General features: G+C 30.1%; 4 protein-coding genes across 4 annotated transcripts; 3 read left to right on the forward strand and 1 right to left on the reverse strand.

The window, feature by feature from the left end:
* Positions 1-865: 865 nt before the first annotated feature.
* Positions 866-2,674, reverse strand: LOC110618815 (UDP-glycosyltransferase 74F2). The gene is made up of 2 exons (XM_021762073.2): positions 1,926-2,674; positions 866-1,724 (listed from the first exon to the last, which is right to left on the reverse strand). The coding sequence occupies exons 1-2, from the start codon at positions 2,568-2,570 to the stop codon at positions 993-995; spliced, it is 1,377 nt and encodes a 458-aa protein (XP_021617765.1). The 5' UTR covers positions 2,571-2,674; the 3' UTR covers positions 866-992.
* Positions 2,675-9,570: 6,896 nt separating this feature from the next.
* LOC110611471 (UDP-glycosyltransferase 74E2) lies at positions 9,571-11,316 on the forward strand. Its single transcript, XM_021751845.2, has 2 exons — positions 9,571-10,242; positions 10,526-11,316. Exons 1-2 carry the CDS (start codon positions 9,598-9,600, stop codon positions 11,258-11,260), a joined length of 1,380 nt encoding a protein of 459 aa, XP_021607537.1. The 5' UTR covers positions 9,571-9,597; the 3' UTR covers positions 11,261-11,316.
* Positions 11,317-14,274: 2,958 nt separating this feature from the next.
* LOC110614139 (UDP-glycosyltransferase 74E1) lies at positions 14,275-15,981 on the forward strand. Its single transcript, XM_021755625.2, has 2 exons — positions 14,275-14,987; positions 15,091-15,981. The coding sequence occupies exons 1-2, from the start codon at positions 14,322-14,324 to the stop codon at positions 15,808-15,810; spliced, it is 1,386 nt and encodes a 461-aa protein (XP_021611317.1). The 5' UTR covers positions 14,275-14,321; the 3' UTR covers positions 15,811-15,981.
* Positions 15,982-20,209: 4,228 nt separating this feature from the next.
* LOC110625876 (UDP-glycosyltransferase 74E1) lies at positions 20,210-21,883 on the forward strand. The gene is made up of 2 exons (XM_021771565.2): positions 20,210-21,060; positions 21,164-21,883. Exons 1-2 carry the CDS (start codon positions 20,332-20,334, stop codon positions 21,881-21,883), a joined length of 1,449 nt encoding a protein of 482 aa, XP_021627257.2. The 5' UTR covers positions 20,210-20,331.
* Positions 21,884-22,457: the final 574 nt, after the last annotated feature.

Below are 22,457 nucleotides of genomic sequence, written 5' to 3' on the forward strand. Positions count from 1 at the left end.
ATTAATAATGTATCGTTAAATTCATTATGATTAAATTAATAATAAAATTTATAATAACAAATGTTTAATTCGTTATTAGAAATGTAATAATAGATTTTTTTTATTAGCAATAAAAAATTTATTATTAATTAAAAAAAATCAAATAGTTTTAAAATATGACAAAAAACTCTAAATTGACTTATAAGACATTGTTTGGTTGGAGGTAATTTGATTAGGGAAATTGAGTTTTCAAGAAGTGATTGTTTCTATTTAATTGACATTTTTTTATTGACTTTTTAGAAAATCTAAGGTTTTTCTTCCCTTAGTGGAGGAGAAATAATTTGCTTATTCCAATCTAGTTAAGTTATTTTGTAGGAGTGAGCACTCAATTGGTTTAATTTTAAATTGAACCGAATCGAATAAATTGAAAATTAAAATTTTGATATTTGTGAAAATCAAATTGAATTGATGTTGGTCAGAAATCAAATCGAACTGAATCGGTTTGATTTAGTTCTATTCAATTTGATTTAATCGATTTGAATTTTTAATAGCTTTTTGATTTTTTACACTTTATTATTAATATTTTAAAATTTAATTAGAATATTTTTACTTTAATATGATCTAATCTCTTTATATTATTGAAAATAATATACTATTATTATTAATTAATTTGCTTTTGATTTTTTAAATTTTTTTTATTAAAATCGAACCGAATTGAAATAATTAAAATATTTGAAATTAAAAATCGAACCAAACTGAAAGAAATAAAAAATCAAACTGAATTTTCAAATTAATTCGATTCAATTGATTTTTTCGATTTGAACTGATTACTGCGCACCTCAGGGAGTTACTTTTCGCATTTGAACCGAATAAACCGAATAAAGTCTAAAATGAAATTACCTTTTTATTTATAAGCAAACCAAATTATAATTTACACATTAAGTAAAAAGAAAATTACATAGGCAAACAATACTCTTTAAGTTTTATTTTTTACCCAATGTTCTCTTTTTAATTCAAATACATTTAGAGCTAATTAATTTAGACACAAATTCATCAATATTTTTATCAGAAGTTCCACCTTCACTAATAGCCTCAATAGCCAATTCCTTCCATTTTTCACAATTTCCTCTAATCTCTCTACTCCTCTCTCCCTCCATTACTTCTCTTATACAATTCTTAATTTCTTCTCTACTCACAATCCCCTCTTCATTAACCTTCACTCTAACTCCCACCTTCCACACATCTTCAACAAGTTTAGCATTGGGTGGCTGGTCAGTCCACTGAGGCATTCCCACCATTGGCACACCCAAGCTCAAGGCTTCAATGGTTGAATTCCAACCACAATGGCTAAAAAAACAGCCAATAGCTTCATCTTGCAGAAGCTTCACCTGAGGACTCCAGTTCACTATCAAGCCTTTGTCACCCAAATATTGCAGGAAGCTTTTTGGAAGTTTTGGTTGCTCAGAAACCCTAACAACCCACAAGAAGTTAAAATTGCTTGTTTGTAAACCCCATGCAAGCTCTTCCATTTGCTTGTTGCTTAGATCAGCCATGCTTCCAAAGGCTACATATATAACTGACCTTGGTGGCTTGGTGGTGAGCCAGTTGAGGGAAATGGAGGCATCTAATGTGTAGAGATCTAGACCATATTCATCATCATTTTGAATCCTTTTGTCTAAGTATTTTGATGGAACTGTTGGCCCAATTGTCAGCACTGGACAAACTTTTGACATTGCATCCACCACCTATGCATCAATTACCATGCCATAATGTAAGAAAAAAAAAAAAAAAACCAATGTATAGGTTAGCTATATGAGATTCTTTATATTCAATAGCTCTAATAAAAAAAATTATATTTTTTAATAATAAAGTGAATAAAAATTATAAGATAAAAAAAATATAAAATTTTAATTAAAAATTATATATTTATTGGATAAATAAGTTACCTCTTTCTCTAGTTTGTAGAATGTGTTGATAAGAATATAATCAGCTTTCTCTGTATTTGAAAATTGATTCAACACCATCTCAAAGTAAGCCGGATATGATGCAGGAACATTAAGAAATGACGGCAAGTCCCTAAGCTCAAGCAACGGTAACCCAGAAATCGACACCGGCGTGGAAGAAACCGGCAACTTCAACAGCTTATGATGAATATTATAGTAAATAAAATCAACCGCACACGGTTGAGTAAAAAACGCAGCAGCAAACAGACCATGTTCTTTGGCCACGTCCAAAGCCCAAGGCAAGAAAGGCTCATAAATTACACAGTCAACTGGGTCGGAAGACTCCCTGTATTTCTTGATAAGATCTGATAGAGTTCTTGAACCGGCAGCTTTTAGTCGGGAAAGATAGTCGTCGATACTGGCAGATTCTGCAAAGCCACCGATGTCGAAACCGTCGGAGATGACGTCAAGGTGAACGGAGCCGATGGAGGAACCGAAGTGCATGGTGTTTGAAATGAAAATGGAATTGAGTAAGGTGACTTTGAGGCCTTTGGAGATTAAGCGGCGAGAGAAGTGAAGCATAGGGTTGATGTGACCTTGGCCTGGATATGGAAGTAAGAGGACATGGCCTTTGTAACACTTCTCCATCTCTCTTGGAGTGGATACCGCCGGGGAGCCCTGGCCTGAATAATAATCTAAGGGTCTTATTCGCGGAGCGGATAAGAATTTTTCTGATTAAAGCATTAAGCATCTCCACATAAATACAATGGGAAATGGAAGAAAAAAAATTAGTTATTAAGTAAACGATTGAATATTAAAAAAAAAAACCCAATTATATATTCAGATAAAAAAATATTAAATTTGACTTTTTTTAGATTTACTTTAAAATTATTATTAAAAGATTAAAGAAGGCCAAATTAAAAAGAGTGTAGATCACGTTGTTAATTTCTGAGTAGTGATAGTCTTAAATAACAAATTTATATAAAACAATAGTCAAAGAGTAAATTTAACTTTTTAGCTTTAACAATCATGAGTATGTTAGTCACAGTAAATAGTTAAAAGAGTAAATTTAATTTTTAAAATTAAATAATATTAAATATTATTTTAAATTAATTTTTAATATTTCATAATTAATACTCTGCTTCCCATAATTTTTATTATTTTTTTATTTTAATTATTTTAAAATTATTATTCACTTTTCTCATGACGTATAAATTAATTGTTATAATTTTATTTTATTTTATTTTTAAAATAATTTTTTATTAATTATTATTTTTTTAAATGAATATTTAAAATATCTTTCAGCATTTGATTCGTAAAGTTGAATGTAATTGAAAAGTTAATAATTTTTTTTCTGTAAAAAATAATGTGGATAAAAAATATAAACCGAAGTGAGTATAGTTAATAAAATTTTTTAATAAAATGGGTAAAAAATATAAACCGAAGTGAGTATAGTTAATAAAATTTTTAAAATTATTTAGAAATAAAATTAAGATAAATTGTTATTGCTGAAATTATCGATAGAAATTGATGCGGCATGTTAAAGTAAATTATGAGTTGTCATCATAAGATATGGTCGAGTGGCAAAATTTAATATAACTGATACGCGGTCACAGAAGTTTCATTCATGGAAAAAAAGATCATGATACTTTAGCGTTTGGTTTTTTACCAAAACTTGCCATCTACTAAGTAGGTTGAGTGTTTATGGAAAGTTACCCGGTAGATATAATCTAACATATTTTCATACACCTATAAATGCGAAATTTTCTATGCACTAGCTTATATTAGTCGGATTTCTAAGAGTTTTAATAATCAACTCTATCTTCTTATAGTATAAAAATAAATGTACACGAAGATCAAGGTATGTATTTTTAGTTAAACTCTATTTACAGTCACATTATTTAATTCTATTATTGAAATTAATCCATTGAATTCTTTATCTTCTTTTGGATTAAATCTGATTTTATATTCGCTTTCTCTTAAAAAATACTTTCATTTTCTTTTATTCGTTAAATGATTAACAATCCTCTTTAATATATTTTTTAAAATTAAAAAATTAACTAGTAAATTTTTTTACAAGATAGAGATTAACTAGTAATTTTTTTTATAATTTAATCTCTCAGTATAATGTTTTTCTATACATTAAAGTATTTTTAAATACTACATTCTATGTTAAAGGGAAGGGAAAACTCAATCTCCGCTCTAAAAATAAATTATAAGGTGTCTTAGACCACTAAACTAGAAACCTATACTTCTACTCTTTTATCTTGCACTATACATATATTTTTAGGAGGAGAGAAATAGAAAATAAAATTAAAAAATAATTATAAAATTAAGTTTAAAATTATCAATAATTACAATTTAATGATTATATAATAATTCATATGGATGAATAAAAAAAATCTAAATGATCTAAATGTAGGAGAAAAGTATAATTAAAAAAATTAAATAATAATTTTTTGAACAATGCAACTTTACTGTATTTTATATTGGCTAAATAGGTAAAACACAGGTACAGAGGATAATATCAAATCAAAAGGCCTTAAAAAAGTGAATCAAACCAACTACAAAACCAAAATTAAAACTAAGTTTAAGATTTCTGCCGAGAATTCAATACATTCAATTCAAAATTCATAATCAAATCGACCTAATTGGCTCAATATATCAATCCACTGCCAAACTGCCTAATACATTGCAACACAAGCACATAATAGGAAAATCAATCGATCAAGTGGTGACCTTCGATTTTAATACCACGATGTTAATAAAAAAGCAATAAAAATTATAATTATAAGCTTTCATATATTAAATAAAAGAATCTCAAAACGCTCGATTAGACCATTTTATAAAAAAATAAGTGACTCACAAAAAAAAAAACAGCAAGTCTCAACTAATTAACGGTCTAAAAGAGCGTAATTCATCGAGCATAAAGGTACGATTTTAAAATATATATATCATGCAGAGAGACAAACCTCTAAAAAATGACATACAGATAAACATTTCTCATTATCAAACCATTGAAATCTGCATAAAAACAAAAAAACGAAGTCAAAATATTATTATCTACTAGTCCTTTATAAAGGAGAAAAAGATGGGTGATGATGTTTCCACCGGAAAATATAGTAAAAGATGAGTATGTGACCGGCAAACTAATTCTGACCAGTCATAAAGATGCGTATCATATACTTGATTAGCAAGAAATCTTTTTCTTAATAGATTTATTAAATTCTCATTAGTCATAAAAAATAATAATTATATATTTAAGGTACAGTGGTCAAGTTGTCAACGTAATACCTCTTTTAAATTAAATTTTCTTTTTGTCATTTTCCACCTAATTTTCCTTTGGATTTTCTGCTTATGGAGGTTTCCTTGTAATTTCCTTCTTCGTAATCATAATCAATAGCGAATCCAAAAATTTAAATTTAAAGAGTTGAATTGTATTTTTTAGCAAAATTTTTAATTTTGATCTTTTCAAAAAAAAAAAAGTTTGTTTATATAGATGTAATTAAACACAAAATTTTTAAATTGAGAATCAAAATAATTCAAAAAAAAGTAAATTGAATTAATTTATTATCAGTAGATTTTTTCTTTTTTAAAAATTTAAAAATTAATTTTTATAAATCTAAATAGTCTAACATATAATTTTAATTGTATAAATAGAAATAAATAAAAATAATTATTTCTTTTTATTATTAAAAAATTATTATATAAAAATAAATTTAATAATAGTGAATAATTTAGTTTATAAATATTTTTAAAAGAAAAAATATTAATATTATTTAAGTTAAAATTTTAAAATTAAAAATAATTTTTTTGAATTGGAAAAGAACGGAGTAGTTTTTGCTATGAAAATAATATTTAAAGTTATTATTTTATTTATGAGAGAATTATTATAAGTTCTTCAATTTTTAGAGTTTCGCTAATTTATTTTTATATTAAAATTATTATAAATATTTAAATTTTTAAGTACTAAATAATATATATAATTAAAATTATATACACTAAAAGATAAATATTCAATGTAGGTCAATTGTAGAATTTTTAAATAGGGATCGAATAATAATTTTTTAAAAAATTTAGAAATTTAATAATAATTTTCTCTTGTTTATTTAACATTAAAAAAATTACTTAAATACACTTTCATAATTTAAAAAATTTCAGGGGTGGCCCAACAGTAAATCCGCCATTGATTGTAATTACCATCTCTCTAGATTAACCTTTTTTAGTGGAAAAGAAACAGCAGATCGTATCTTTTCATGCTATCATGCTATTGACATTTGGATTCACTCTGCAATTAGGCTTTGCTCCGCCCTTTTAGCCACCAGAATGTGATGGGCAAATGGTCTAAGCTTTGCAATACATTGTCTAATTATAGCAAATGGTCTAAAATTTTTCAGTTTTTATACTTTGAATTTGCTCAGTTCCATGAGAAATGACTTTATCACTATGAATGATCCAATCCATTGAGTTTTTAATTTTTTTAAAAATAATTTTAAACCACTTTGAAATTTTTTTGAGAGATTGATTTGTCGTGAAAAGTGTTAGTCTTTTCCTTGTAAATTCTTGCACTTTCGTACGTATTATTCCTTATTTGATCTAATGCCTGCAATTGCAACTTACGCACATCGTTTTTCGATGGATGGCAGAGCTGGCTGGAGATAAATGATCAAGCTATGATTGCACTTTTTTGGAGGATAGTGTCTATGGATGGCTTGATCAGTGTACTTTGTCCCATTAGAGAAAAGCCTGAAGATGTTCCGATTACAATCTCTTCCAAGTTCAGCAAGTTCCAAGGCTAATCACACTTTTAGCTATATCAATGATCCCTATACATTCGTCCTAAAAGCAGAGGCGTGCTGAGGAAAAAACGTGACCAACAACAAATGAAGCAGTCAACCAAAAGAAAAAAAAAAAAGGAATTGGCAGCACACGATCTACTGGTATAGCAACAAACATAGAGATGCGATCAACCTACTCTGCCAACAACACATGGAGGAAATGAAAAAATGATTAAAATCACCAATCAGCAAAATTGGATTAGCCAAAGAAGTAAGTTCATGAGAAAGCTTTCCCAAAGGCATAACTGATCACATTCTACACAGGGCACATAGATAACAGCATCATCGCGGAAAAGCAGCATTGCATCTAAAACCATGACTGAAAATTTGCAAACACTTGTCATCAATTTATTATTACAGTTAAATATATAATACAGTAATTTATTATAAATATTGTCCTAAATTTATTTTTATAAATAAGCATTCGGTTGTTTCGATTTATAATTGAATCGAATTTTAATATTTTTGAAAATTAAATTGATTTTAAGCAAAAATCAATTTGAATCGAATTGATCTAATTCAATTTAATTTAATTCGATTTGATCGATTGTATTTTTTAATAAATTTTTTATTTTTTATATATTATTTTTAATATTTTAAAATTTAATTAAAATATTTTAATTTTAATTATAATTTAATATTTTTATATTATTAAAAATAATATATTATTATAATTAATCGATTTGATTTAATTTTATCAATTATTTTTAATTAAAATTAAACTGAATCAAAATAATTTAAAATTTTAAAATAAAAATTAAATTAAATTAAAAATAATAAAAAATTAAATTAAAATTTTAAATTAATTCAATTTCACCGATTAGTAGTAGTGTTCGGTGATAGAATATGAAATGACATATGTCAAGCATATTGGCATCACTTAAAGGTAATTGACAATTACATCTGTTTCCTTATAACTTGAATTTGGTCCAAATCTTTAATAAAATTTAACAATGATGTTCCGTATTAAAAACTCAAATCCTTCCTTTAGTCTTATAATTTTGACAAAATAAAGAGCATTATGCAAATTGAACGAATTTTATCCGAATTTACAAATTGAATTTTAAGGGAATTAATATGCCCATCCTGCCTGGCACATCACAATTGATCCTTGTTAAATTAATTAAGGTAAACATAGTGAAGAAAATAATTAAAATTAATTTAATTTATGAGCAGATTAATTAAAGCAGTTGAAGGAATCTTGGTTGGATGAAAGTGGCATTAACAGTGGAAGATCGAGTGGGTGGTTTGAAAAGGTGATTGGAGATGGGCATAAACAGTGGCTGATGGTTTAGGCATGGCGAGAAGCTTCTAAACAGGTGGGTGTTGCGAGGAAGATGTGGCGGGAAAGGAGAATGGGCTGAATCTATGAGCTTTGGATTCTGCTCAAAAGAGAGCTTAATTGCTGCATAAAATTTATTCGACGAAATTATAAATAGAGAAATTTTTTTTTAGTTTTTAAAATATAATATAATTAAAAAATTTATCCCCTATTTTTACAATTTAATATTTTTATTTTTAATATTTAATTCTATCAAAATTCAAAATCTCTTATCAAAAATTTCTATTAAGTATGATTTTCATTTGGTCGAGGATAAATATAATTTCGAAAATAATCAATACTAAAATGAAAAAATTATTATTTAGTTTTTATAATATAGAAAAATTCGTTATTTAGCCTCTCAATTTTAAAAAATATATTAAAATATCATTGACATATTAAAAAATCTATTAATTAATTTTTCTATTAATTTTATCATTAAATATTTTTCTATTTAGATCCTATAATTTAGAAAAAATTATTAGTTGATCCCTCAAATTATTAAAAAAAATTTACTAATTAGTCCCTCCATATCATGGGTATTTTAGACTTTTTTATAATATTTAACGACTAAAATTAACGAAAAGACTAATTAGTAGATTTTTTAAAATGTTAGAGACATTTTAATAAAATTTTCAAATAGTGAGAAGTGATCGACAGCAAGCGGCATTACAAAAGTAATTTCTATTAAGTTTTAGCTTTTTATTTTTAATAATTTAAATTTTATATATTTTGATTTTTATTATCTTTACTGGATTTGAATATTAAATTTATTGAAATTTTTATTTGTTTATGAAGATTGAGTTTGAGATTTTTTTTTCTTGAATTTTGACGAAGTTAAACTTCAAGAACTAAAGTGTTGAATTCGAAAAATAGAGGGACAAATATGTTAATTATGTAATATCTTAGGGATAAAAACATATTTTTTCTTTCAATTCTTTGAGAGAGTGACCTATAAATTTGTAAGAATTAAATTTCAGGGATTAAAATATTGGGTTCTATAAAGGGTAGTTCAGTCATTTTTTCTGTCACTAACAGGCATTTTTTACGGAGAGACCTCTAATTTTGACGGAATTAAACTTCAGTAACGAAAGTGTCAGATTTTAAAAATAGAGGGACGAATTCATTAATTATACTATATCTCAGGGACTACAAAGTAATTTTTCCTAAATCAAAAATAAATTACTGATTATTTATTAATGAAATTTCATAATTATTTTTTTCTTATGGAGAAAAGCCAAAAAGAAAAAAAGAAAATTATAGATCATTAATTAGTGATTTTACTGCACAATCAATCTAGAAACCATTGACGAGGGATTATTATTATTTTTATTTTTTTCCCTTAATCTTTAACAAATGCATGTACATGAATACCATGTCAATTTTTGTTTTGGCACCATCTCTGTATCAGTATTCGACCTCAAGTTATTCCTCCATTGCCTTCTTAATTAACGATATCTCCTACAAGTCTGCATGAGATCAGAGAAGCAAAACTGATAAAGAATTGCAGAAATTAATGGAGAGCCCCCGAAGAGCCGCCGCCGAAACTCACATCATAGCACTTCCTTTCCCAGCGCAAGGTCATATTAATCCAATGCTCCAATTCTCTAAACGCCTCGTTTCCAAAGGACTCAAAGTAACCCTAGTCACCTTCATCGACAACGAGCTGACAAAAGCCAAACACGGCTCAGTCGTAGTCGAGTCTATTTCGAATAACAGTGAAGAAAACTTTAAGATTTCGACCATGGAAGACTACTGGAGAAATTTTAGCTCTTTGGTAAGGCAGAAATTATCAGAAATCGTCGAAAAACAAGGCGAGTCTTGCTGTCCAATAAGTTGCCTTGTGTATGATTCAATCATGCCTTGGGCTCTGGACATGGCCAGAGAACTTGGTGTTGCTGCAGCTTCATTCTTCACACAGTCATGTGCTGTTTCAGCCATTTACTACCATGTTTATAAAGGAAGGCTAAATATTCCAACTGATGTGGACCTTGTATCATTAGAAGGGATGCCTCCACTTGAAAGCTGTGACCTGCCTTCTTCAGCTTGCGGCTTGGAGAAGAACTGCCCAGCCATGATAAGCCTAATGAGTGATCAGTTTTCGAATGTCGGGGAAGTTGATTGGATCCTTATTAACACTTTCAACGAGTTAGAAGAAGAGGTAAGTACATATTCTAACTCTGAAAAATTCTTCAAATCTTGCTTGATTCGTGTTGAGCGGACATTTTACACCCTCTTTGGAAACTAGAATTTTATAAAAAAGATGACAAAATCCTCAAAAATAATTTTATTTCACTAAATTAACCAAAATACATCATTTTCAAATCTAGTTATATGAATTGTGGAATTAACCCTCATTTTATCAGTTATTCAAAGTTCAATAATTATTTTAGATTTTATGAGAATTAGTCCATTCAAATAAGACATCCCTAAATTCTCATCAGGTCATGAACTGGATGGCAAGCCAATGCCCTCTCAAGCTAATAGGACCATTAATACCATCAAAGTACCTAAGCAAGAGACTGGAGCTGGACGACAGTGAATACGGCCTCAGCCTCTTCAAACCCAGAACCAACAGTTTCATGCAATGGCTAGACTCCAAGGAGGCTAGCTCAGTAGTTTACGTAGCATTTGGAAGCTTGGCTTCCTTGGAAGAAAAGCAGATGGAAGATATAGCAAGCGGACTGAAACTGAGCAACTACAATTTTTTGTGGGTAGTCAGAGAATCTGAAGAGAACAAACTTCCAAAGAACTTAATGAATGAGACATCAGAGAAGGGTCTAATTATTACTTGGTGTCCGCAGCCAGAAGTTCTTGCTCATAAATCTGTGGGCTGTTTCATGACTCACTGTGGCTGGAACTCAACGCTTGAGGCATTGAGCTTGGGTGTGCCAATGGTTGCAATGCCCTACTGGTCTGATCAAACGACTAATGCAAAATTTGTTGCTGATGTGTGGAGGGTTGGGGTTAGGGTTAAGGTAAATGAAGAAGGAATTGTCACGAAAGAAGAAATAGAGATGTGTATAAGGGAAGTCATGGAAGGAGAGAGCTCCAGTATATTGAGAAGGAACTCAGAGAAATGGAAAATGCTTGCCCAAGAAGCTGTAGCTGAAGGTGGAAGTTCTGACAAGAATGTTGAGAGATTTGTGGCAGAAGTCACTTGTAATATTACTGCATAATAAAACTGTAAACACAAGCCTTGTATGCGTATAATAAATGTTAAATTTTTTATTTTTGAAATGAAAATTAGTAAAATTTGAGATCTCTTAAATTTATTCGAATATACTTATTATTAGATTAAATATATAAATATAATAAATATTAAAACTTATATATTGAAAAAAATACATAATATTATTTATATACATATTTAACGTTTAGCGATTATGATATAAATGAGAGAAAAAAAAAAGAATCCAAAAATTTTAATATGGTTTGATTGTAATATCTACATACATCGGATAAAATTAAAATTTATTGATAAATCGCCGTAAAACTATAATAATAAAGTTTTATTACCGATTTTTTATCTAAAAAACTTTATTACAAAAGATTTAATTTGTTATAGCGAATTTAGTTTGAAATTGATATCGTGAATTAGCGGATGTATATGAAATATTTTGTTTAGAAAGTTTTAAAAATGTGAATTTTGGATCTCAATCAAATCTAGAATAAATATAAAGACTTAAAGCAAGTAAGGATTTGAAATAACAATAAACTATGTTACATGAAATTTTTATTCAACATAACAAAGGTTTTTTTTAAAAAATTAATATTCAACTCCATTTTGAATTTAAGGTTTTATTTCACGGAAAATATTTTCTAATATTTAAAATATTCAAAAAATTTAATTAATAAAAAATAATTTTTTACACCTTAAAATTCTTATTAAGTCTTCAATATATAAATTTATTAATAAATTTTATTTTTTAAATTAAAATTAAATAATAAAAAAATAAATTATTTCATTGAAACAAACAAAGCAAGCCTAAATTTGAAATTCTTCATTTTTTTAATAGAAAATTTAAAATTTAAAATTAAATTTAAGAGCTCTCAAATTCAACTTAATATACTTGCCATGAAATTAAGCCAGTGATTATAAATTTGAAATTCTTCCTAATTAGCCAAATAATATATTTCAATTTCAAATCCTAAAGTTCAAGTTGAAATCAAAATTTTAAATTTAAAGATTCATTTATTTTTTGAAAAACATTTTTAATATTTTCTTATTTATTGTTGTTTAGAGTACTCAAAAAATTTAATTAATGAAAAATATTTTTCTAATTAAAAAAAAATTAAGTCAATTTTAAAGGAAATAACTTTCTTCTAAAAGGAGAAAATCATTTTTCACATTTTAAAATCTTTATTAAAATATGTGTACAAATTTATTAATAAATTTTATTTTTTAATAAACGGAGAAAAAATATAAAATTTTAATTTATTTATGAAAAATAATTTATATTTAAAAATTAGTTTTTATAAAAAATATTTTCCGTGAAAAAATATTTTCTCATAAAATAACTTATTTTTTATTATTTAATTTTAATTTAAAAAATAAAATTTATTAATAAATTTATATAGAAATCTTAATAAGAATTAAAAAACGTAGAAAAAAATTTATTTTCTTTCAAATAATTTTTTAATTAAAAATATATTTTTTAATAATTGAATTTTTTAAATATCTTAAATATAAATAAATAGAAAAATAAAATATTTTTCATTAACTATGGAAAACATTAATTATTATTGATTGAACTACAAAGTTGGTTTTAGATATCCTTTATTTTGAATAAATTATTTATAAGAAAAGAATTCAATACCATTTTTATAAAATCATATATAATTTTTATTTATTTGTAAACTAAGTTTTCAAATGAAAAAGAATTAAAGCAAGAAGATATAAATTCTCTATCATTCTCAAAGAACTCAATGTTGAGAAATATATTCAAAAGACTTTAAAAGAAAAGGAAATCGATTTAAAAAAAGGAAACTTTTTTCTTAAAAGAATTTATTCCTCGACTTTTTTTTTTCTTAAAACAATTTAATGAGATTTTAATCTTTTTAAAAATTTCGACTTTTTCAATTAAAAATTAAATAAAAATTTAGATTAAATTGTAAATTGATGAAAAATTTTAACTTTTAATTTGACACTAATAGACCTAATTATTTTTAAATAATTTATTTATTGTACAAATTGAAAAAAATTTAAATTAATTATACAATTTTAATCATTTAAAAAAGAGATATGCAAAATAAAAGAAAGGAGTTTAAGGATATACCGAAAATGCCCCTGATGGTAGGTGTCTCAATACATGCATTAATTTAGAATATACGTGTGGTAACATTCAACGCACGTGCCTCCCAATATATAATGATGTTTTTGTAATTTTGCCGTTGTCTTCTCCATGAATATCTCCATCTTACAGGCAATTATGTCAAGGATGTCGTTTCATGTTTTGTTTTCCTTCGTTTTGATTAATTGCCTAATTCAACTTCCAATTAAGCTGCTCTATGTATTTGTAAGAGTTCAGACAAAGTCGATTGTTGTTCTTTTACCCATTACAATACACCGATCGGCTGCCCCATTGTCAATTAATTAATTGTCGTTTAACGTAAACGACAAAACTACAAGACATAGATATACCAACTCAGAAGTCATAAACATAAAGATCAGTATAACCTTAAAACGACAATCAATCTATGTGGCCACAGTTATGCTTATAAGCATTTCTGTTTGGTCGTATGGAAACCTCTCCTTTTCAGCCGAATCACACTTTTCTACTTCTTCTGCAGTAATTGGTTTCTGTTCTTTTTTTTTTTTTTTAAATCAAGTAATTTTGTTAATTAAATAGGTAAAAATTTTGTATAAATGAATATATATATATATATATATGATTAAATGTATATTATTTTTATTTATCATTCGTAATTTAATAAATATTTAAATTTAAAAAAATATTACTTTTAAATATTAATTTTTTTTAACACCTCACAAATTTAATTTAGTCTGTGACGAGTATATCTAAATAAATATGAGAAATTTAATTTTATACGTTTGATTCCTAATTTTTAAGTTAAAACAAAATAATTTTTTTTAAAAAAATCTTATTTTAAATATTTAAAATTTTCTTAACAATACTCTAACATCCTTATATGTATGCTTAATATTCAAATACTACGCATGCACAAAGGGAGAGTGAGGGAGAGTCGGAGGGAGCTAAGAGAATCCTGAAGGAACTAATGGGGAGCCAACAGAGAGTCGCCGCCGGAACTCATATCCTAGCACTTCCAATGCCTTTTCAAGGCCACATAAACCCTATGCTCCAATTCTCCAAACGCCTAGCCTCCAAAGGACTCAAAGTCACTCTACTCAACTTCACAGACAAGCAATGGTCCAAATCTGCAGAACATGGGTCTGTCAATATCGAGTTAATCTTCGATGATACTCTTTTTTCTGCTGTTTCTGGTCAAGAAGACGACGATATAATGAGCGGCTACGCATATCTAAAAAACTTGTATGCTGCAGTTAAGAGGAGATTACCGGAAGTCGTAGCTAAACATGGTGAATCTGGCTACCCAATAAGCTGCCTCGTGTATGACTCGTTGATGCCTTGGGCTCTAGACATAGCCAAGCAGCTTGGGCTCTTTGGGGCTGTTCTCTTCACCCAATCTTGTGCTGTTAATCAAATATATTGCGAAGTTTATCAAGGGAAGCTAAAGGTTCCTGTTGAGAAGGCACATGTAGAATTAGAAGGAATGCCTCCACTTGAAATTTCTGATCTGCCCACTTTCCTTTACGACTTGGAAAATTATCCTATCTCTTTAAGCCTAAGCACCAGCCAGTTTTTCAATATTGAAGAAGCTGATTGGGTGTTTTTCAACACTTTCAACAGCTTGGAGGATGAGGTACATGTCTCTTCAACCATATGAAGTGTTTGGTAATAGAAAATTATAATAATATACATTTCTCAGTATATATTGCTCAAACACACTTGTTAATCTTCATTAGGGACTAAAATGGATGGGAAGACAATACTCAATCACTCCAATAGGGCCAACAATTCCATCAACCTACATGGACAAGAGGGTGAAGGATAACAAAGATTATGGCCTCAGCCTCTTCAAACCTGATACAGAAAGTTGCATGGATTGGCTGGACTCTAGGGAAACTTGCTCAGTAGTCTATGTGTCCTTTGGAAGCTTGTCTACCTTGAAAGAAAAGCAGATAGAAGAAATAGCATGTGGCCTGAAAAGAAGCAACCATTATTTCCTGTGGGTAGTTAGAGAAATTGAGAAGGAAAAAATCCCAAGCAGCTTCTTAGATGAGACATCAGAGAAGGGTCTAGTGGTGACTTGGTGTCCACAGTTACAAGTCCTAGCTCATAAGGCAGTGGGGTGCTTCATGACTCATTGTGGGTGGAACTCAACTCTTGAGGCCATGAGCTTGGGAGTGCCAATGGTGGCAATGCCACAGTGGGCAGATCAAACAACTAATGCGAAATTTGTCACTGATGTGTGGAGAGTAGGGGTTAGGGTTAAGGTCGGAGAAGAAGGAATCGTCGCGAAAGAAGAAATAGATCTACGTATACGAGAAGCCATGGAAGGAGAGACTGCCATTGAGATTAGAAAGAATTGCCAGAAATGGGAGAAATTAGCTAAAGAAGCAGTAGATGAAGGAGGAAATTCTGAAAAGAACATTGAGAAATTTGTAGCAAAACTAGCTACCTAATTAAGGCTTAAAAATTTTCATTAAAGAATGGAAATCTGCAAATATAATAACTATGCCATGTCAATAAATAACTCTATATTGTAATATGATGAATAAACTGTAAAAATTTATTTCACTCAAAGTTAATTTTGAAAAAATAAATTGAAATATTATCATATCTGAATTATATTTTTAATTATTTTTATTTCGCTCAATATTAATATTGAAAAAATAAATTGAAATATTATCGTATCTGAATTGTGTCTTTAATTTTTTTTTTTAAAGATCTTGTATTAATAGCAAGAATGTTTAATTATTGTGTGAATTATATTACCGTATCTGAACTTCCATGCAACAGTGCTGCCTATCTCCAAACTGATGTACAAATTGAAGTGGTGAATTGCTTGGCAATTTTCTGCACTGCATCTGCAATAACAAGAAACTGCTTTGGATCTTGCTCTTACTAAAGTAGAATTTTCTTACAACAGTGCTGTCCACAGCTCCACAAAGATATCACCGTTTACTGTTGTGTACAGGAAAAAGTCCCAGTGCATACAGTTGATCTTATTGCCCTTCGCACAAGTGCTCACAACAGTATTGCAACAAGGAACTTGGCAAAGCAGCACGTGGATATTTTTAAACATGTACAACAATGTCTTATATAAGCCAATGACAAATATAAAGCTACGGTTGATAAATATAGGCGTTTCAAGTCCTTCAATGTCGGTGACCAAGTTATAGTATATTTACGCAAGGAGCGTGGTGGATGACAAAAAAATCTTGACGCCAAGAAGATTGGTCCATTTCGGATTATTCAGAAGATCAATGATAATGCCTATATTCTTGACCTCCCACATGAGATGAAAATTTTCAATACATTTAATGTGGCGGATCTATTTCAGTACTACCCTGCTGATAACAACTCGAGGTCGAATTCTTTACAAGTGGAAGGGAATGATGAAACAGTCGGCCCAAACTGACCCAAATAACTTTTGAACCCACTTTCACTTGGTCCAAAATGGTTAACTCAAGTTATTTAGTAGTTTCATGCTAACTATTATATACAATTTAGATTTTCTATAATCTGACGATGTGGGACGGAAGCCGCAGGCAAGCAGCTGACCGTTACACTCGGTCCCGCTAAATTTGTGATACCCTCATCGCAACTGAATCGGATATAATTGCTAACCAGGACTGGACCCTTGGATATTGTGGTTCGCTAGTACTTCGGGTGACTCTACCTCGTCTCTCACGGGTAGCCCTTTCCTCACAGGCCCACTAGCTCCGCACAATTTGTCTGATCCAGGGTGGCTCTAATACCAATTGAAACAACCCTGCCCATACTGACCCAAATAACTTTTGGACCCACTTTCCACTTAGTCAAAAATGGTTAACCCAAGTTATTTAGTAGTTTTATGCTATCTATTATATACAATTTAGATTTTCTATAATCTGACGATGTGTGGGACGGTCAGCTGTCTACGGAAGCCGCAAGCAGGCAGCCGACCGTTACACTCGGTCCCGCTAAATTTGCGATACTCTCATCGCAACTGAATCGGATACAATTGCTAACCAAGACTGGACCCTTGGGTATTGTGGTTCGCTAGTACCTCGGGTGGCTCCACCTCGTCTCTCACGGGTAGCCCTTTTCTCGCAGGCCTACTAGTTCCGCACAATTTGTCTGACCCAAGGTGGCTCTGATATCAATTGAAACAGCCGGTCCAAACTGACCTAAATAACTTTTGGACCCACTTTCCACTTGGTCCAAAATGGTTAACCCAAGTTATTTAGTAGTTTTATGCTAGCTATTATATACAATTTAGATTTTTTATAATATGACGATGTGTAGGACGGTCAGCTGTCTGCGGAAGCCGCAAGCAGGCCGCTAGCTATTATAAATGACATGGAGCAACTAGTCTTGGACTTTATGGCAGACTTGGACCGGACCTAACTTTGCTGTCGACGTCTGATAGAGATTCATGATAGCTCTTCGAAAAGGGAATTTCAAGACGCACGACTTTCAAAAGTGTGACGAGGGTCATAAACCTAGTTAAAAAGTTCGATATTGAAATTCCATCATTTAGGGGGTCAATTTTGTATTTTAATTATTTTATTGGATATTTTAAATATTTACGTAATTTTGCATATTAGGGTTTTATTTCTATTATAAATAGCCTCCCTTGGCTATTAGAAACTCATTTTGCAATCTTTGAAAATTTTCAATAAGACTCTTCATCTTTTAGCCTATCATTTCTCTTATATCGTATTAGCCATATAATATTGATTAAAACTCCTGACGGAGTTTAATTAGTCATTTATCCCTACACCCAGACCGAAATTCAGAAGCATCTTGCACTCATCATCGGCTTCCATCAGAAAGAAAGGTTGGCCCATAGCGTTTCTAGTCTACTATAATCATGGAGACGCTCAAATAAGCCTAAAGAAAGCTATGTGATGACCACTGGGCCATTAGCATTTGGGCCGTAGTTGAGCCCTTGTATGAGAGTCTGGGCTGTAATCGAACCCTTGTACAAGAGTCAGGCCCAAAATCCATCAGAGTCCACTATGTAAGATGACTCATTAGTGCGCAACCCCATCCCCAATCGAGCAGACCGGGCTGACCGGGGCCAGGGCTCCTCAGAAGGGGATCCAACTCCTCTAACGTGATAGGGGAGTAGGAAAACAGGCCCAGCTATACCACGATCCTAGTAGCACGAGGGCCGAAGGGGAATTAAATGGCCGCCTGACAGTGGTGAGAAGGCAGGTATGTTCGTATATACAGTTCTATATGACAATGACAATAACAGTGACAGATGGCACTGTAGCAGGGTGACGGTTATGCGTCACTACTAGAGAATAAGGAAACAGAGAAATAAAAGAGAAAGGCATGAACCGTTCAGGTTAAGTTTTCTCGTACAGATAGAAACTCTACTTATTTTTAGATCTCAGATCACATTGAGTTGTCATCGATCCTCACCCCCTCAAAAATTGCCGGACACAGCAGGACCAAAACAGATACCAAATTAAACAAAACAACAACCAAACCATACGAAAACTCAAACCCATACTCTGAGACAAATTAAACAAACAGAAATGGAAACAAGAGAAGGCTAACAACTTCTCTGTTTCGCTTTCTATCCTCTATTGTATAGTTTTACTTTTTTTTTTTATAAAATGATTATCCTAGACAGAGAAGGTGTAAGAATAATGAGAGTGAATATAGAAACGTAAGCTGGCTGTAGAACAAATTGTAATAAGTTTAATTTACACGACTTTGAATTTTAAAAGTTAAATCATAACCTTTTTAGTCAATAAATTTTGAAAATCCTTTTTGGTAATTAAGTAATCTGAAGTTCCCTTGCTCAAAAGCTTGAATTTTTTAATCGGTTAGGTATGAATTAATTTATATCTTTGTATAACACAATGTTTTCATTTAAAAAGAGTTAAAATATACATTTAACTATTAAAATTACTTTTTTAAAATTTTTATTAAAAATTTAATAGCTAAATAATAATTTATTAAAAATAAATTTATATTCAATTTATTTCCTCTTAAAATTTAAATTTAATTCAAGAGACCACCTCTAGCATTCCATCCTTTATAATAGAAAGAATTATTATTTAGCCTAAATTCATTGATTAATTTTTTTAATTTTAAAAAATATATTAAAACGTCTCTAATATTTTAAAAAATTTATAATATTTTAAAAAATTTATAATTAGTTTTTCGGTTAATTTTATCATTAAGTATTAATAAATTTATTAGTTGGTCACTCGTATTCTTAAAAATTTTACTAATTAATTTTTTAATATTAAAGACATTTTAAACTTTTTTACAACACTTAAAAATTAATTAATAAATTTTTTAAAATATTAATAAAATATTAATATATTTTTAAAATCGAGGAAATAATTTATAAATTTCTCTATCACAGTAATTAAATAGTAATTTTTTTTTATAATAAATGCAAACAGGAGTAAATAAAATGAATAAGTAGATAACTTGAATATTCCAACCAAATCTGTAAGAAGATATTTAGAATATATAGCAAGTACAAAGTGAGTTTGAAGGGCTATATATTTCTATATGCAATTTAAATAATAACAATAATAATAATAATAAAATATCCAAGTTGGTTGAAAATATTTATAGATTGATGGTAATTAGCCTTCCCGTGATATCCTGTCCTCCGTAGATTGATGGCTTTCCAGCTTTCCCCAGAAAAAAAAAAAAACAAAAAGAATTGAATTAGGTCAATAGACCACCGCCATTAAGCCTGATTAAGCCAAATTTTGTTGGATGGTAAATATTAAGGAGACCAACAATGGATGGATACAAGAAGCTTGCTAAGGAGACCATAGACCAACAATGGATGGATAGAAGAAGCTTGCTAAGGAGACCATCCACTTCTTTTCTGCAAAATTAGAAACACTATATATGCGTCCATCCATTGCATGCCTTGGATTGGGATTTTTTCTGAACAATACTTTCAACAATAATATCGGATACATCCTTATATGTATGCTTAATATTCAAATACTATGCATGCACAAAGGGAGAGTGAGGGAGAGTCGGAGGGAGCTAAGAGAATCCTCAAGGAACTAATGGGGAGCCAACAGAGAGTCGCCGCCGAAACTCATATCCTAGCACTTCCAATGCCTTTTCAAGGACACATGAACCCTATGCTCCAATTCTCCAAACGCCTAGCCTCCAAAGGACTCAAAGTCACTCTACTCAACTTCACAGACAAGCAATGGTCCAAATCTGAAGAACATGGGTCTGTCAATGTCGAGTTAATCTTCGATGATACTATTTTTTCTGCGGTTTCTGGTCAAGAAGACGACGATATAATGAGCGGCTACGTATATCTAAAAAACTTGTATGCTGCAGTTAAGAGGAGATTACCCGAAGTCGTAGCGAAACATGGTGAGTCTGGCTACCCAATAAGCTGCCTCGTGTATGACTCGGTGATGCCTTGGGCTCTAGACATAGCCAAGCAGCTTGGGCTCTTTGGGGCTGTTCTCTTCACCCAATCTTGTGCTGTTACTCAAATATATTACGAAGTTTATCAAGGGAAGCTAAAGGTTCCTGTTGAGAAGGCACATGTAGAATTAGAAGGAATGCCTCCACTTGAAATTTATGATCTGCCCACTTTCCTTTACGACTTGGAAAATTATCCTATCTCTTTAAGCCTAAGCACCAGCCAGTTTTTCAATATTGAAGAAGCTGATTGGGTGTTTTTCAACACTTTCAACAGCTTGGAGGATGAGGTACATGTCTCTTCAACCATATGAAGTGTTTGGTAATAGAAAATTATAATAATATACATTTCTCAGTATATATTGCTCAAACACACTTGTTAATCTTCATTAGGGACTAAAATGGATGGGAAGGCAATACTCAATCACACCAATAGGGCCAACAATTCCATCAACCTACATGGACAAGAGGGTGAAGGATAACAAAGATTATGGCCTCAGCCTCTTCAAACCTGATATAGAAAGTTGCATGGATTGGCTGGACTCTAGGGAAACTTGCTCAGTAGTCTATGTGTCCTTTGGAAGCTTGTTTATCTTGAAAGAAAAGCAGATCGAAGAAATAGCATGTAGCCTGAAAAGAAGCAACCATTATTTCCTGTGGGTAGTTAGAGAAATTGAGAAGGAAAAAATCCCAAGCAGCTTCTTAGATGAGACATCAGAGAAGGGTCTAGTGGTGACTTGGTGTCCACAGTTACAAGTCCTAGCTCATAAGGCAGTGGGGTGCTTCATGACTCATTGTGGGTGGAACTCAACTCTTGAGGCCATGAGCTTGGGAGTGCCAATGGTGGCAATGCCACAGTGGGCAGATCAAACAACTAATGCAAAATTTGTCGCTGATGTGTGGAGAGTAGGGGTTAGGGTTAAGGTCGGAGAAGAAGGAATCGTCGCGAAAGAAGAAATAGATCTACGTATAAGAGAAGTCATGGAAGGAGAGACTGCGATTGAGATTAGAGAAAATTGCCAGAAATGGGAGAAATTAGCTAAAGAAGCAGTAGATGAAGGAGGAAGTTCTGATAAGAACATTGAGAAATTTGTAGCAAAACTAGCTACCTAATTAAGGCTTTAAAATTTTGATTAAAGAATGGAAATCTGCAAACATAATAATTATGCCATGTCACTTTATATATTAATACGATGAATAAACTGTAAAAATTATTTCGCTAATAAAAAAATAAATTGAAATATTATCGTATTTTGAGTGGTATTTTGAATTATTTTTTTTTAAGATCTTATATTAATAGAAAGAAGATTTAATTATTATATAAATTATATTCAACAATAAGTAGATTTAACTTGATTTTCATTTAGATTCTATTATGTTATTGTATTTTCAGTCTATCAGTAATGGGTATAGATAAGATTTTCCCTTTATATATATTTTAATAAATGCATTAATTTAGAAATGTACGTAAGAGTTACACTCGATCTAATATGAATTCAAAATACAAATATTTAAAATTTTCTATTATTAATCGTTTTGTAAAAAATTCAAAAAAATAAATAAAAAATCTCATTATTTATTATTAAAAAGTGAGATGAAATAATATAAATCTATTTTCCCTTATTTTTGAGTTTTAATTTTAAATATGAAATAAATTAAAAAGAATATCTTTGTCTCTTTAATAAAT

The sequence above is a fragment of the Manihot esculenta genome, chromosome 1 (genome assembly GCF_001659605.2).
Source record: "Manihot esculenta cultivar AM560-2 chromosome 1, M.esculenta_v8, whole genome shotgun sequence".
NCBI classification, from domain to species: domain Eukaryota; kingdom Viridiplantae; phylum Streptophyta; class Magnoliopsida; order Malpighiales; family Euphorbiaceae; genus Manihot; species Manihot esculenta.